Source organism: Arvicanthis niloticus, chromosome 26 (genome assembly GCF_011762505.2).
Source record: "Arvicanthis niloticus isolate mArvNil1 chromosome 26, mArvNil1.pat.X, whole genome shotgun sequence".
Lineage (NCBI taxonomy): Eukaryota > Metazoa > Chordata > Mammalia > Rodentia > Muridae > Arvicanthis > Arvicanthis niloticus.
This window is the reverse complement of record NC_133434.1, coordinates 14,002,544-14,019,607: the sequence shown is the minus strand read 5'-3', so window position 1 is coordinate 14,019,607 and position 17,064 is coordinate 14,002,544. Positions and strand designations below refer to the sequence as shown.

At 49.3% G+C, this 17,064-nt stretch overlaps 1 protein-coding gene across 3 annotated transcripts in view; it reads right to left on the bottom strand.

Moving 5' to 3' along the window:
- Dscaml1 (DS cell adhesion molecule like 1) overlaps positions 1-17,064 on the bottom strand; it is a 321,523-nt gene that overhangs the window by 35,535 nt on the left and 268,924 nt on the right. For all 3 annotated transcript variants that reach the window (XR_013107524.1, XM_076924982.1, XM_076924983.1), the window contains 5 exons: positions 10,047-10,246; positions 9,588-9,684; positions 9,352-9,480; positions 1,798-1,965; positions 783-853 (listed from right to left, as the gene is read on the bottom strand). Coding sequence is in view for 2 of the 3 variants with exons in the window: in XM_076924982.1 (XP_076781097.1) it covers positions 783-853; positions 1,798-1,965; positions 9,352-9,480; positions 9,588-9,684; positions 10,047-10,246 (665 nt within the window). In the remaining variant the exon portion in view is untranslated. The remainder of the gene's footprint in view (positions 1-782; positions 854-1,797; positions 1,966-9,351; positions 9,481-9,587; positions 9,685-10,046; positions 10,247-17,064) is intronic.

The following is a 17,064-nucleotide window of genomic DNA, read 5'->3' as shown; positions in this document are numbered from 1 at the left end:
AGGAACAGGGCTACAGCTCCCCAGGAGCACCCCAACTCTTGGTCCTGCTCATCTCTTGGCTCGTCAGTGGAGTTTCCTCTAAGACATCAGGTGTCTGTGTTCATAGGTCCTTGCAATGACTATACACACTGGTCACTAACCTCTTCTCTCTGAAACTTTCCCAGGTCTAGAAGACCAGCTAGTGTTTTTCAGTGTTTCAAAGCCAACCCTAGGTTGGAGAGATGGCTCAGTGGGTAAAGGCACTTTCTGCCAAGTTTGATTGTTTGAATTGTATCACACAGACCCACGTGGTAGAAGATAACTAACTCCCACAAGTTGTTTTTGCCCTCTGCCCTCTGCATATGTGCTGTGGGACACATGAGTGTGTATGCATTTGCACGCATGTGTGGACACACACACACACACACACACACACACACACACACACACACCCCTCTCTCTGATTTTACCCTGATGCTTTAGGGCACAAAATCAAACCAATTTCCTACCCTCTAATGTGGTAACATTGGATCTAAGGATGAGCAGGTAAATGGGCAGAACCACATTGGTACTGGCAAGTTCTTCATCTCATCCCTTGCCAGGTGTGGTCCTTTCACCAGATTGCCAGGATGCAAGGGAGCAAAGTTGAGAAGGGACCTTCCCTTTACCTTCCTCTTCTCCCACCCTTTGACTGCACCCGTGCCTAATGAGAAAACAGGCATGGGTACCTATGAAGAGACTAGTGAGCCTGCCAGACTCACAGGTGGATAAAAGAGAGGCAGGCAGGATGGCTTCTCACTTACCTTCCAGGTCACCTGGATGCTCTGTGAAGTCACTGGCTGCAAGGTGACATCCATGGGAGGCCCATCGGGAGCTGGGGACACAGAAGAAGCAACACTGAGTCACATCTTGGGAGAGGAAACAACCCTGTGTCCTCATGTCAACCTGAAGGACTGCTGAGGAGGGGAAGTCCACACACAGATGACAGAGTTGCTTGTTGTTTATCAGAGTGGAACCTGGTAGTTTTAACTTTATAATCATTCTTAGCATTGTGCTCCTATGGCTTAGGAATGTTTCTGTATCATTTTGTTTTATAACAACACATAAGAAAGTATAGCAAGAGAGATCTTGTTTAAATTTTTTATTAAAAATCTGGGGCTAGCTTACAGCTCAGTCAGTAAAGTGTTTGGTTTGTAACTCCAAGAGCATGAGTTTCATTCCCAGAACCGGTGTAAAAATATCTAAGTATAGTGGTAACACTTCCAGCTCCAACCCCAGGCAGGCAGAAGCAGATAGATCCTTTGAGCTTTCTGGCCAGTCAGCTTAGTCTGCTTGGTGGATTTTAGACCAGTGAGAGACTTTGTCTCAAAAAAGGATGGATAGTAAGTGCCTAAGGAACCTCCTTAGGCTGTCTTCTGGCCCAATATACACCCATATACAAGGGTGTGTGCACCTGCTTGTTCCCTCCTGACTCCACCTCCTACTCCCCCCACCCCATTGTGACAAAGGTCACTGGCCCGGAAGACTCAGACACCTTGCCTTGCAGAGCCCTGCATCTTTTTCACATAGGCTGGAGCCCAGGCAAGCAGGGCAGAACCATGGACAGCTCCCTTTCAACCCAAGAGGGAAAAACAAGTAAAACAAAAACAATCCCTCAGAAACTTTGGCCTCTCTATGACTCATAAAATACATTTCTGGATCTCTCTCTATTCTCTCCAAACTGCAAGCCCGCTGTGAATAAGCAGGGTTGATGGAGGATGGTGTCCATGAGTCCCAAGACCGTGGACAGTGGGGGTGGGGTACAAGATAGGTGCTCACCAGCCTCTTCTGTACTGATGGTAAGCTCCTTGCTCGGCTCGCTGCGTCCAATCTTGTTGAAGGAGTACATGCGGATGCTGTACACGGATGCTGGGTGTAAGTCCACGATGTTCGCCTGGTTGATGGTTGGGGAGATGTTGCGTGTGGACTGCTTAAAATCCCAGGAGTCTGCAAAGGAGACAACCATCTCAAAACACAGCCTTGCAAACCCTGGGGCCTGTCCCCACCCCAGCCTCAAGTGTCAACCTATCTTAGATGCTTGCATGCCAGAGGAGTCCAGCTTACATCAACAGCACAGAGAGAGAGGCAAAGCCTTAATAATTTCACAAGGACTGTAAGGATCCTTTTGAATAAGCTCCAGCTTTGGAGAAGTCAGACTTCCCTTTGTTCTGGGCAGTCTGTGAGCTAGACTGAAGACGAGGTTAGGTAAGATGCTCTCTAATGTCCACTAAGGTCATCATTTGCTCAGTATCCCTGGGACTGATGGACAGTGCCTTTCCTATTGCATCTGTTGGTACATCTGAGACTTACCATTCTGATTGTGAGATACCCATTCACCAAGTGTCCCCATGGGAAAGGGGAAGTAAGGACCCCTCCCCCTTCCTCCTGCTTTCTGCTTCTGTATCTCCCTTCCTTGTGAACCCGAGACAGGGTCTGAGAGTTCTGTGTGAGGCTAGAGGGGACAGACCAAGTGCCAGAGTGCACAGCCCAACCCCACCCTCTTTCCTGTAGCAGCTACAAAAATATAAGATATCAGAATTTTCAGAATGAGGGACCAACAAAAGGATTAATGTGTTCACAATTCAATTCATGCAAGGAGGCCAGCAGTCTGTTCCAGGGATAATGTTTAGCAAAATTGTAGAACATGGAAAAAGCCAGATAAATGCATCTCAGGAATCCTGTGGCTGTAAACATTATGCATCTCCAGAGGAATGCAGCCATTCACCCATGCTTGCTGTCCCCACCAGGGGACTCTAGAACAAGATGAAGAGGGGCTGCCGTCACAATGATGATTGAGCCAGGACCTTCCCAACCCAGAGTGCTTGATCAGGCGCTCCCCCCACTTTAGCACTTTGGGGGAGGGAAAATGGCAAAGACCAAGGAAACAAGCTGACAATGGGGCTTAAAAGTGTTCTCTAGGCATGTTCAGATACCCCTGCTCATACTAAAAGTCTGTGCTTGGAAATCCACTGTGCCATACAGTGTTCTGAAAAAGTCTCAGTGGAAAAGATTAAGCCGCATTTCTACAGTTTAATTCTGAAGGCAGGAGAGGGGCTATAGTTGTAGACAGATTTTAGGAGGATAGTTGTTTGTTTGTTTGTTTTTTAAAGATTTATTTATTTTATGTATATGAGTACACTGCAGCTGTTTTCAGACACACCAGAAGAGGGCAGCAGATTCCTTTACAGATGGTTGTGAGACACCATATAGTTGCTGAGAATTGAACTCAAGACCTTTGGAAGAACAGTCAGTGCTCCTAACCACTGAGCCATCTCTCCACCCCTAAGAGGATAGTTTTAATGTGTGTATGTACGACTACGTGCACCCAAGTGTGTTAGCATGTATGCCTATGTGCACCCAAGAGTGTTAGCATAGGTGTGGAGACTGGAGGACAGTCTCAGTGTTCCCCAGTTACCTTCTCTATATATTTTTTGAGACGGGCTCTCACTAAACCTAGAACTCACTATTAGGTTAGACTGTCTTGCTTGCAAGCCCCGGGGATTCTCTTATTGCTGCCTCCCCTAATGCTGGGTTGCAAGTGCATGCCACCATGGTTGACATTTTACCATGGTGTCTGGGGACTGAACTCTTGTTCCCATGTTTGCGACTGAGCGAGCTCTCTCTCAGAAGATACATAAAACTCTCTGTTGCATTTAATAAAATCAATGTGTGAACCTCTGCATGTGTGTGCATGTGAGTACATACCTGTGTGCACACAATACAGGGAATCAGTGCATATGGAAGTTAGAGGACAACTTGCAGGAATCAGTTTTCTCTACCATGTGAGTCTACTCACTGAGCCAGCTTGACAGTCCAAAGTACATATATACATGCATACATACATACATACATTACATACATGTATGTATGCAGCCTGAACACATCAGAATCCTACCACTTCATTTCTGGTTAAATGAGGTCTTGATTCCTTTAAAAACACAGCGCTCAGCTGCACAGGCTTAGCATCTGTGAAGGGCATTGGCCCAATTCCAGCCTGTAGTTTTGCATTTAATTCATCAGTTGCTGGAGCCAAACTAAAAACATGGCAGGCTATGGATGCTCAGAAACACATTATTTTCTTCTTGTCTTTAAAAAACACCCCAGCCACCCAGAGAGTCACTCTGTGGCTGACAGGTGAAGCCAGAATTGCAAATAGCAGGCTCCTACCTGCCACGGACACCCTTTTGATTTGGGATTGAACAGACTAGCCATGTGGAGGCAGGTGCTCATGGCTCTGTATGCCGGGTCCCGGGAGCTGGTGCCAGCTCACAAATCACATTGGGTTTGCCTGTGTTTATGGGAGCGGGAGAGTGATCAGAAGTCAGTGCATTCATTTTTGATGAGCGCAGGCAAAGGGAAGAGCCGCGTGGGATGTGTCTGAAAACAGGGGCCACAAAGATGTACTGACATCCACCAGGCACCTGTGTGGTTCCAGGGGCAGCGGTGGACGACTTAACTATGCATCGTTGACTCGTCCTGCCTCCCTCTGATGTCGGTGCTGTATCTCCACTACACAAGGGCCTCTGCAGCAGCAAGTTCCATCACCCACTTGGCCTGTCAGTGGGCTCTGCACACATCATTCTCCCCTTCCTCCTTTCTCTAAGCGCTCCTCTCCAGGCTTTCTGAGAAAGCTCTTGAATTCTGCTTCTCTCCTGGGCCTGTTCTGCTGCCTCTCTTCAGCTGCAGCCCCCTGAGCCTGTCCCCAGTGGACACTTGCTTCCAGGCTCCAACCTATGCCCTCCTTACACAGCACACACCTCTCATACAGGGCTTCTTAGGCATTCTTCTGGACTTCTCCCCGCCCCCCTCTTCTTTACTATGGAGTCTGATAGCTTTTATGCCCCATGCGCTCTTGACTATATAAGGGCTTTTTCCACTGATATCCCTAACCTGGGCCAAATCATCACTGTCACCTCTCAGTTTTCTCTCCCAGCCTTCTCTCCAGCTAATTGTGTGTCTGCTACCCCTCCCCCTTCTAGTTGTTCTGGACCTCCCCAGCAGCCATTCCTTCTGCATATATAGCTGAGCCCCTCTCAAGGGTATGCACTGTACTTTTAGGCCCCTTTCAAAGCGCAACTCGGATCCTGCCATCTCCTCCCATGAGATTCTTCAATCTCTTTCCCTTGCTACTGGGTAAAGAGGAAGTTTTACAGCAGGACCAAGCCCCTGTAGCCTTGCTCATGTCCGTCTCCCCAGCCTTGGGTAGAGCCTTCATCGTAGCCATTTCACAGCATCGTATTTCAGAGCTTGCTGTTCTAGGAGCATTGCCCAATAAGGTGCCCAGACCTTTGAAGACAGACAGGAGTCATGTCTAAGGCTTTGGTCTTTACCCCCACATCTCAAGTACTGACTTCTCAAAACCTGACACTGGCTCTTAGATCAGAGCTACCTTTTTGGATTTTTACTTTGAGTTTGGAGTCCCTCTGAGTTTTGTCTGTCCTTCCCCTGCCTTCCTCATCTGCCAGTCATGGGAATGAAGGAGATGGGCTGTCATAGATAGTAGCTCTTCCTGTTCTCTTGTCACTGGTTTGTAGGTAGATTTGACCTTGTGTCCCCACCTCCATCCCCCCCCCTTTTTTTGAGGGGGGCGGTTCAAGACAGAGTTTCTTTTTGTAGCCTTGGCTTTCCTGTTTATTCTGAAGATCCTCAAACTCACAGAGATCTGCCTGCCTCTGCTTCCTGAATGCTGGAATTATAGGGATTAAAGGTGTGGACCACACCCACCTCACTCCAAAATCATTTTTTAATGCATCTCTCTCCTGGAGAGCCTTCATGGCGAATGCATCCGAGTCATGTTTGGAGGGCTCTCCCGAGCTTCTAGACTTGATCATGGCCATCTCTCTGATTGCTGAACAGTTGAATTCAGGGGCCTGTTCTCTTCTGTTCTCTTTTCTGCTCTCTAGGAGCATTGCACTGGATTTGGTGAATATTGTCTCTTTAATATTCCCTTTCATATGTGTCTGCCTTGCCCAGATTAACATATTTCATTAAGGGCTCCCTCGTCCTTTCTTCATCAAAGGGTTTATGATGCAGAATATTCTTAAAAAGTAAAGAAGTGGCTGGGGAGATGGTTGTGCCTATCACTCAGAAAGGCTGCTTTCTGAAAGGAGCCTGGGGTTTGGTCATTTTAGGAGCCACTTCACTGCAGAGGGTCCAGGGGAAGAAGAGCTGCCTCAGGGAGAGTGTGAATCCAGTCTCTATGCCTGATTTCCTTCTTGCATCCCAGTTCTGAAGCACATCTCCTGCATGGCACTCTCTTAGTGGCACAGAGATTCTTGGGGTCACAGCAGCAACTGGCAACATCTCAGTAACCAGCCACACCCCAGTTCCCACAGAACAACACACTAAACCATGTTGGCTTTTGCCATGGGACCAGCACAGTCCCCAAGTTGGCTGGCCCCCAAGACAGTGTTCTGGGCTTTGAGGGTTACTCTCAGGCAGACAAGCCCATCCCTGTTCTGTGCTTGGTGAGCAGAGGCAAATGTGGCATCTGCATTTTTCAGTGCACGCAGCACCATCTGATAGATTTGTGTGGACGGTGCTATTTATCATTCAGATTCATGTATTATTACTCTACTGCCTGGGGCCGGGAAAAGACAGCATGCACATGGCGGCTTAGAAAAGGGCAGGCTTAGTAATTTCCCTTGGAAAACTAGCATGATGAGCAACGTGGCAGAAAACCTGGCCAAGGTGCAAGGCCTCATGAGCAGATGGCCGACACCCAGCTTGGGTGTAGTCTGGGGCAGGAGGCAGAAAGGAGGGGAACAGAGACACAAAAAGAGAGCCATGGAAGGCTTCATGTTCTGTTCATCCTTCTCTGAGAGTGAAGGGTTCCCATCTCCACTTTGCAAAGCATTAGTGATAAGGCTTGGCTTGTGAACTTGCTTAGTATTCAAGAGGTCTTGGCTGCTCTGTCTCCAACCCCACAAAATGAAACAAAAGCAAGAATTCTGTTTATGGTGTTGCACACACACAATCTTAGCATTTGGGAGGCTGAGGCAGGAGAATAGCAAGTTTGAGGGTAGCCTGAGCTATACAGAGAGTTCTAGGCCAACCTGGCTTTAGGGCAAGATCTTGACTCAAAAAAAAATCACCCTACCTTCTAAGAAAAATTGAGATGTTCAAAGATGCTTAAAAATACTTGCTAAAGGCTGCACAATTCTGATATTTGGTCACTCCAAGTCTGCAGTTTTAGGAATGACTCTCATCTTCCTATTTCCATAGATATAAAGAGATGAGCTTAGATAGTGCGCGTGCACGCACACACACACACACACACACACACGCACATGCACACATGCACGCACACACATTTACATTTACACACACACACACACACACACACGAGCGCGCGTGCGCACGCACGTACACACACATGGCCACTTCCTTCTTCCTTTGAGTCATTCTTCTGTTCCCTTGGATACGGTCCTCTATCCTCATGTAATACAGTTAGCAGTGAATTGCATTTGATTGGATAGTGCTGTGTAATGGTTCTGAAAGTGTGTGTGTGTGTGTGTGTGTGTGTGTGTGTGTGTGGGCATGTGTGCGCACGCGCATGTGTGCCATTTATGTTCTCTCTCCAAGGGCAACATTCTGCTTCCTAATTCATTCTCTTTTTCTACTACATGACTTTTGCATGATTCTGGGGGCAGTGGGAAGATCGGCACGCGGTCCATGTGGCTGACTGACAGACATAAATTTCAGCCTGTAAGTCCCATAGGGCTCTAAACTGCCACATGAGGTATTTGAGCTATTGGAAGAGGAGGATTACATTATGCCAGCTGCTTCTAGAATTCTCCACAACCTTTCTCCATTAGACATTCCTCAATCTGCACCTACTTTATAGACCGGGAAACTGCGCCATGCTCGCATCCTTTGTCTGTCTCAGTGACAGCAAGCTGAAGTTCTCATGGCGTCTTTGCACCAGTGTGCCAAGATATGCCAGATGCTTGATTGGGTGGGCTCTTCTGGAGGAGGCCTCTGGATCTCTAAGTGTGTGAAGCTTGTGGGAGGGCCGTGAAGCTTTACTCCAGCCTTCCTGCCCCAGTCCAGGCTACTCCTCACAGTACTTTACTCAGTAGGAGCCAGAGGAGGATGGGATAGGGAGATGAGATATGGACATGTTTAAGAATAACATCTTCCCTGGCTGCTTCTCTTCTACGTCTCCTCCCAGATGGGCGATGCTCTCAGTGAGTGTTGCTCATCGTCTGAGCTGAGCAGTGCCCTAGGAAGGTTTTCCATACATTAAAGAGGTTTGTCTGTAGAAGGGGCAAGTTAGGGAATAGGCAGCAGTACAGTTAGCAGAGCAGCAGTTACAAAGAACATAGGAGCAGGGAGCCAAGATCTTCCAGCCACCCGCTACCCACTGACTGGGCATCACCCCACAAAGGTGACATGTGCCTCTGGGAGGCTGGTGCTCAGTTTCTTGAGAGGCCTGGGTGTGAGTCAGACACACTCATCCTTCTTGCACCTCTGTCTCTGCTGTCACCATCTGTAGGGCTTCAAGTATCTCTTTGCTCTGCTATCAGATGCCAATTTTTTAGCATGTGTCCCTCCTTTCGGGGGCTGTGCTGTTCAGGCCTCTTGGGAGCTCAGACATAGTGGTTCTACAGAGCAGAAGCTCAGCTTGGAAGCCGTCCTCCTGTCCCTGCTCCAAAGAACACCTGCAGCCATAGTGTGGTGCCCATGGATTGGGTCTCTGAAGCCTGGGTTGAGCCTTGCCTGGCTCCAAGCTTTTTTTCTCTGCAGGTAGTGTGTTCTATCGGTTACTCTTCTAGACCTAGCTTAGTGAGGTGTCCACAAGGGACTGGGTGGTGCCTTTCCTGATGATCCTTGGCAGCTGTACCTCTTCTTTGCATTCAATGTGATCCCTAGGTATCTGTCTGTAGGTAGACTGGAGCATATCACAGTGCAGATAACAGAGGCTCTGGGGTGGTAGAGGAAGGCTCTGGAAGGGCTCTGGGAGTAGGCACTTAGTGACCCAATCTTACTGAGATCCAACACACTTGCCATCCCAAACCAAGACCATCCAGGCGACCCTGCAAACCCATGACATCCCCACAGAGCACTCGACACTCAGCACCTGTAAATTAGACCATGAGTGAGAGCCATGCTCCAACGGACTGATCCTTTCCTGCCATCAGTATATCTCAATCTGTCTCCTAGCTTCCTAAGCTAGCCATTGTCCCCTGGGAGGAGTCAATGAGTGTACATGTGAGGGTGGTGGTGATTCTGCATTAGGTGGGTGTTGTTTCTTCAAAGAGGCACAGGCAGGCTGTGTATACCACAAGGGGCCACAGTAGGCAAACCCTCACCATCTGTCCCAGTACCTACCTGATTTATTCTTATATTCAATATCAAAGCCAGTGATGATGCTGTTTCCATCAAATCTCTGAGTCCAGCGTAGGTTCATGCTCCTGGCCTTCACTTCCCTGATCTCCAGTTCTGGGGGGTCAGGGGGTTCTAGGCAGTGACAGAAGAGGAACAAAGGTGAGATAGTAGCGGGCAGCTTAGCTGTGGGCCTCTGGGCCCTAGAGAAGGTGAAAGGGCGTGTTGGCAGGTAAATGTACCTTGCACAGTGAGCTGGATCAAACCCCGGTCCTCTCCATATGAGTTGATAGCATGGCAGCTGAAGAACACGGAGTCCCCACGGTCAGCTGGCTTGAGCTGAGACATGACCAGCAGGAACAGGAAAGGGGGAAACAGGGAGACTGTTTTAGAGGGGGACACTGTAGGGGGACTGGGAGGGAGATTCTGAGGGGTTCTATCTAAGACGTCTCTTTGCAGAAGGATTGAGATGGGCACATAGAGAACTCAATCAGGGAGGAAGGGTCATGGAGGAGACCGGGAACCCACAAAATGATAGCCGTGGTCATCAGAAAGGAGACAGGTTGAGGTTCTGATGCAGGAATTTCTGGGTGTGGGGATGGTAGGTACCTTGTGAGGGACAAGGAAGGGCTCCCAGCCTCCTATTTACCTCCCTTGGATAGAGATGGAAGGTGCCCCTAGGCTTGGGACTGGGAACCCACCTTAAGCGTGGAGACCACCTCATCGCCATTATCCTTGGTAGCGATGGCATAGCGCATGACACGGTCGGGATCAATGACTGTGTCCCCCTTCTCCCAGCGGATTATGATGGGCCGCTCGCCACGTGCAGTGCAGTTCAGCTCCTTGGCGTGGCCCTTGATGGCAATTGTGGTGTTGGGGTGGGATGTGATCATAGCTGGGACTGGGGAAGAGAAGACAAGGGGCTCTGAATATCCCAAGACCAGCCCAGGGAGGCAGGAGGTACTCTTGTAGCAGAAGTTTCGCCCCTTGCTCTGTCCATCCCTGGCTACCCTGGATGTCTCTCTCTCCTCAAAGCTCTGCCCTTTGCTTCCTGGCCTTAAAGGGCTTCCTCCCAGGAAGGGGCACCCTGTTTGCCTGTTCCTGGTGCCCCTTGGTATCCATGCCCCTTGGTTTCCTTTCTTCCTCTTCCCCTTACATTTTCAGGACCCTTCTAGTGACACCAGATTTTTTTGTTTTTTTACATGCACAACATAGTTACAAAGAGAACCAGTTATATTGAAATATGGTTATGCAAATATTAAAAGCACTAACAAGCAAACTTTGGGTATTGTTTATCACACACCGGCATGTTCTGCTCTTACTCTTTATGAGATGAGATCAGGTGGTAGGCCTTATAGTTACCGTCCTGTATTACCATGCTTTTGTATCGGTGATGAGCACACATGCTATTTTGAGAGGTCTACAGTAAATACAACATGACACGTAAATACCTGTGCATTTCTGTGGGTGACAGTCTCACACCCATGCACAGACACACCATTACTGCTGTGGTTTGTGGCTTATATTCACTGAATATCAGTAAGAGGCTAACATCAAAAAGATGTGATTTCTCCACACTCAAACATCTGGAGCCATGGAATCATCTCTGTAGATGTCTGGGGCTTCTGTGGACCCCAGGTTCAGATTCATGCCCTGAGGCCAGGGTCTCTGCTGTCAGAGAGGCCGAGGTGTGTTTATCTCTTATTTGTTCCATAGGATGACTGGTAGGGACATGATGAAAGGCCTTCTAGCAGCAAGAGGAGGGTCCACCCACCCTGCCCCACCTGCTGATCCTATGGTTTCACCAAGGCGGAGCTAAGGCCCTGGCTGGTTCCTAAGAGGCCCTTCCCACTCGTCTGGCAAGGCGCCTTACCAAGAGCTGGGTCTCCTATGAACTTACGTGTTTTGACCAGAAACAGGGAGGGAGGATGGGTAGAATCTCTGAATCTTGGTCCATGCCCTCTGCAATTCAGAGCAATGTGTGCTGGGCTGCCACACCATCATGAAGCACTGTGCCAGGTCTTGGGTATCACATTCCTGACCTCCCAAATGTGGGGACTGGGAAGATAGATCTAATTGTGGCCAACAGGAACAGGGAAGGCATCTGAGGAGTGTCTCTAGGCATGTATGAGAACACATTCCACACTTGCCAGGAGCATTCTCTAAGACCTAGGCTATGGAGTCTGCTCACAGTGGGTTCTGCAGATCAGAGAGTAGCACGCCATTGACCATCACTGGCTTGTTGGTGTGATGGTGCGTGAGAAAGACCCTGTCTTCTCATGGTTCAAAACTTGGTCCACTGGCACCAAGCCTGCCCATTTCCAGCACCTCCTCTTACTCCTCAGCTCCCTCCAGTGTTCTCCTGGAACACTTGTCTTATTTTCTTGTGCTTGAGTAGATGTGTGGTGTGGTGTGGTGTGGTGTGGTGTGGTGTGGTGTGCGTGCACGTGCTCCCAAGAGCCCAGGAAGAAGCCACAGATTGCTATCAGTTATTGAACTCGGAGCTCATTGATTTGGCCCACTAGTCTAGCCAGCTAATTCTAGGGATCCTACTGTCTCTGTTTCCCCAGTGCTGGGATTACAGGGATGTCAACACGCTCGGCTTTTTACGTGGGTAAAAACCCAAAAGGGGATCAAACTCAGGCTCTCTTGCTTGTGCAGCAAGTACTTTTACCAACCGAGTCACTCTCCAGCCCTACCCACTTCCAGTTTTAAGGGCTAGCCCAGACACTTATCTTCCCAATCCACTCTCCAGGGACAGCTGGCTTTTATGACCAAAGAAACCTTTAGGGGTGCAATCTTAGGTACCAACGGAGGGTGAAGGCATGATTTGAACAAGTGGAGGACAGCATCTGCTCCCCCAGGCTCCCCGAGATCACACCTCACAGCCAGCCATCCCCTCTGAGGCCTCCATGTGTAGCTCTGATGCAGGGTGGGGCTAGGGGCAGCCTTAGCCCCAGGCCCCTGTACCAATGTCTTAACACATTCCTCTAGTCCCGGCTCATCAAATAATGAAGCAGATAAACTTTATAATGCACGGCATTACACCAGAATATACAATAAAATGCGAAAGACAAATAACGAGGTGTAAGTTATAATGAAGAAAAAGCCTGCAGTCAGAGACATCCAAGTATGAATTATTGACTAAGGTTTTACACTCTCAAGGATGTGTGCAGGAATATTTTTCCATCAAAGATTTGCATAATTCACTCGTATAAACCTGGGTGGAATATAGAGTGAGATTTTACATCGACAAGCCGAGCCTTGCACTGCAGATGCCTCCATGTTTTACGGGAGGGTGGGAACTCAAGGGTGGGGGAGATGCAGCTGCTTCTGTAATACCCGCAGGGAATGAGCAAGGCCTGAATCTAAACCCCTGGGTGGGTCTAGGGACTAAGGAGGTTGGGGGAGAGGTGATCTTGTTCATGACTCTCTCTCTCTCTCTCTCTCTCTCTCTCTCTCTCTCTCTCTCTCTCTCTCTCTGTGTGTGTGTGTGTACAAAAAGGAGGATGGGGGCAGCTTCAGCCTTTGCACAGGTCAAAGTCTGGAAGGGGACGGGGACAGGGAGAAAGAGTCCTGGGGAAAACTTCCCAGCTCTGAGCCATGGTGAGAAGCTTGTTCATCTAGGCTGCGCCTTCCACATGGGCCTCCAATACCCTGTGTCAAGACAGCTTCTATCCAGACACAACTACATGCCAGGGCCTGCAGCTTGCCAAGTGGTGCACAGACCCCCGAGTCAGATTCCACCGCACCTTTGAGTAGGGTACAACCTGTGCATTCGCTTCAGGGCACTTGTCTTTCCAATCAGGCTTACCCAGAGACAGACTTGTGGATAATCAGAGACAGCAGGGTCTCCAGAGACCTTTAGCTCCTCAGCCCTGCATAGCAACCACATCTGGGGCTGGCTGCCCATCCTCCAGTTGGCTGGATGTTTTTTTACAGTAACAAGTGCCAGGCACCACACCCTACAGTGCTTCTTACTTGTTAGCTCAAGGAAGCCATTGAAGATGAAGAAGAGGGGAACTTGAAGAATTTGGGGACCAGGAGATCTGGGCTCTAGTCTTGTTACTACCAGCTTTGTAGTTAAGCAAATTAAACACATTAAATCCAACACATTAAAGTTAGCGTCTTTGTGTCCCATGGAGCAGCTTTGGAGGCATAATAAACATACAGGTCTCATACAGTACCTGCCCCATGGGGCTTTGTTTCCACCCACAAGTCACCCCTCTCCTGCTCTAGCTCTAAGGGAAGCATTAGCTAGGCCCACACGCACAGAACTTCTGGCTTAAAATGCTTCTGGTAGATGGTGCCACAGAATCGTAGTGCCCAGATAAAGACCCACTCCACTGCACTGTATCCATCAGCTGCACGCATTGCTGCACACCTGAAACATGGCGGGGCTGATGGAGAGGCACTATAAATGTAAAACAGACAGCAGATTCCAGAAAGGTAAGGAGAAGAGAGACGTAAAATAGCTCACTCACATTTTTATATTGATAATGTATGTTGATACTGAGTTAAATGAATGGTAGGATTACAACTTGAAATGCTCTACAAGGGGGGACACTTAGACTCTCTAGGGAAGCCACTTGCCCCAAGGTCACCCCACTAGCAGGAGCCCCTGAAAAGAGTGGGAAAGCTGAGCACAGAGGGACATATCTATAGTCTCAGCTATTAGGGTGCTGAGGCAGGAGGATTGTTTGAGACAGTTTGAATAGTATAGTGAGGGCCGTGAAGGAGGAGGAGGATGTGGAGAAGGTAGAGGACGAGGTAGAAGGAAGGAAGAGGAGGAGAAGGGAGGGAGAGAAAGTAGGATGCTGGGAGGAAGGGAGGGAGAGAGAGAGGGAGGGGGAAGGGACTCCAAAACATATCTCAACAGGCAACCACAAGCAGTCTTTCTTGTATCCCTGTACACTCACATGGTGTCATCACATGTAAGCCAGTGGAGTTTCCCCCACCCCCATATGCCAAGGCCCTGGTGTGATTGTTTATTTGAGGGAACCATGAGTTGACACTTCTGTATACACTGCCTACACCCCCCCCCCACGCGCACACATGCACACACACAAGCACACACACACACATATACACATGTACACACACACCCTCCTATGGTCCTCTGTAGTGGCAAGCATGCCATGTGGCAGCATATTCTGTGTGACTTCCATGAGTGACCTCCTCAGAGGGACTCTTAGCTATTGTCCCCTGCAGCGAGGCCCAGTCCCTTCTTGCTACCTCACTAGCTCCGTGGCTTCCTTGTCACCTCTGGATGCCATAAGCAACTGCTTCATTTTCACTCAGCTCTCCTGATGCCAACCACAGGAAACAAGTCTCATTAGTCCCATTCTTCAGACAGGAACCTGAGGCTTCCAGTAGGAGCTATTCAGCCTGAGCTGTAGTGACAGAGCTGACTGTCTCACACCATCTCCTTGTCATCACCTGCCCTCCTAGTGTGCAGTCTCTATTTTTCAGAAGTAGGATTGGGTTGTCACTAACATGTGGCCTCTGTGTGCTTGCTGGTGCAGCCTCAGGATACAACCCTGGGGAGCAAGGGAGGAACTCGAGTTTTAGGAACCCAGACAGAAGCGGGAATGAGTAAGCACAGGACAGAGTCCTGGTTGGATATGCTAATGACAGCCGTGGATTGTCTGGTTCCTTTTAGGTGGGAGGTGACCCTGAGAGACTTGTGAGCAGCGGGCCCATCACTTAAAGCTTTCCATCCCCGTGCCATTAAGTGACACTGGAGTGTCCAACATGGGACATATGGTGGTAGATGGCACAGTAGCATCCTGGTAGATTCCAGGTCCTTCCCTGAGTCCATGTCTATCACACACAGACACTTCCCCTGCAAGGCTCCCCAACTGGACATACTCTTCCTCACGCACTCTCCTTGGTCTGACAGGGAGACTCCTGGGAAGAAGTCTCTGAGGGCCCCAACGTGGCACATATCTATGAAAAGGAAGTTCTGTGGTCCTCTGTGACTCCCAGGCAGCCTTGATGGGACATGAAACTCCAACCACTGCCAGTTAGACCCAAACGCTCTCCTCCTCCTCCTGGTCCCATGGGGCCTTACAGGCAGGTGCAGCAGACAGCAGAGAGGGACCTAGAATAGAGGGGCACTGATTGCAGAGAGAGCAGTCATCCTTCCTGAGATCCAGGGCCCTCTGGGGCTGCCAGCCCAGGAGAGAGGAAATCAATTTCAAAAACAGGACAGTTGTCAGAATCCGATGTTACCGGTTCCGTCTGTGAAATTACTCTCAGGCTGGCTCCTGTCGCCCCTGAGGTCCTGCCTGGATCAGCTGCTATTTACATTTTAATTTGATGTGAGAGGCCGATAGATTTTTTAAAACACCACGAGACGGCCGCTCAGCTCAGCACCCACGTGTTTTGCCACCACTCTCAGCTTTAGAGGTAGATTTTTTTTTTTTGAACAGGAGCTCTCTTCTAGTCTCTCTGTCTGTCCTGAACTCACTATATAGATCAGGCTGCTCTCAGACTCACAGAGAGCCACCTGTTTCTGCCTCCCAAGTGCTGTGATGTAGGCTCCTGAATTCTAAGACATTACACTACAGACTAAACTTGGCTGGCTTGGCTCCTACGTCATTTTCCAGCTCCCATTCCCCTTCCCAGATCTCAGTTCCTAAGCAAGGACGGGTGTATTCCTTAAATTTGCAGAAAACTGCATTGTTTTTGAAAAGCACCTCATTCCTTGCTTCAAAGGAAGCTAGATTAGGCGTTCTCTCTCTCTCTCTCTCTCTCTCTCTCTCTCTCTCTCTCTCTCTCTCTCTCTCTCTAAAACACACACACACACACACACCACCACCACCACCACCACCACCACCACCACCACCACCACCACCACCACCACCACCACCAATATGGAAGCTCAGAGAGGTTAAGCCATCTGCTTGAAGTCACACTATGGTGATCTGCAAGGAGGGCATCAAGCCTCTTGACACTTCACTATGCTGTTTCCTTTAGTGTTAGCCCAGACTTCTTCCTGGTTGCACCCCAACACACCCCTGGATGACTTTTGGGAGGAGTCCAGAAGAAGTCAGAAAACAGGAGGTGGATGGGGTATGTAGGGGGCAGAGGCCAGTCCTTATGGGCTGGGCCTGGGGCAGGAGTAGGGACTATGCCACAGGCTCCTTCTGTATTTGGCTCGCTCCCTCCCCTCTATGGTGACTGGAGCTCAGCTGCCTTTTCTGACAGTCCTCAAGCCACTAGGGAAGGAGCTTCAGTTAGGAATCCCCAATGGAGAAGCGCTGCCCTGCGGGAAGAACGGGAAGACACCGATGACAAAGAACGCTTGTCGAAGTCTGAGTGGCCGACAGTGAGGCTCTTGGGTGTCAGTCACAGAGAAAACTTGACTTGACTGAGGGCTTACTATGCACCAGGTACTGGGAATGAAGAAATTGGATTCTCACAGATAGGGAAACTGAGGTTTGGAGAAGTAAATGGGCTATGGTCACATAGCCAGTCAGAGTCTGGCTCAGGGCATTTGGGAACTTACTGGCCCTGTGGCATTGGACAGAGGAACAGGATGGGGCAGAGGTTAGGAAGAGGCAAAATAGGTACCTGGTACCTGGCACTAATATGCCAGGGCTGTGGTGAAGGCTGACTTGGGGAAAAAGGATTGGCTTGGAAACTGAGGACCAAAGATGCTCTCCTAGATGGTGTTTTAGGGATGGTCCAGGAAGTTTTCATACCTGTTGACAC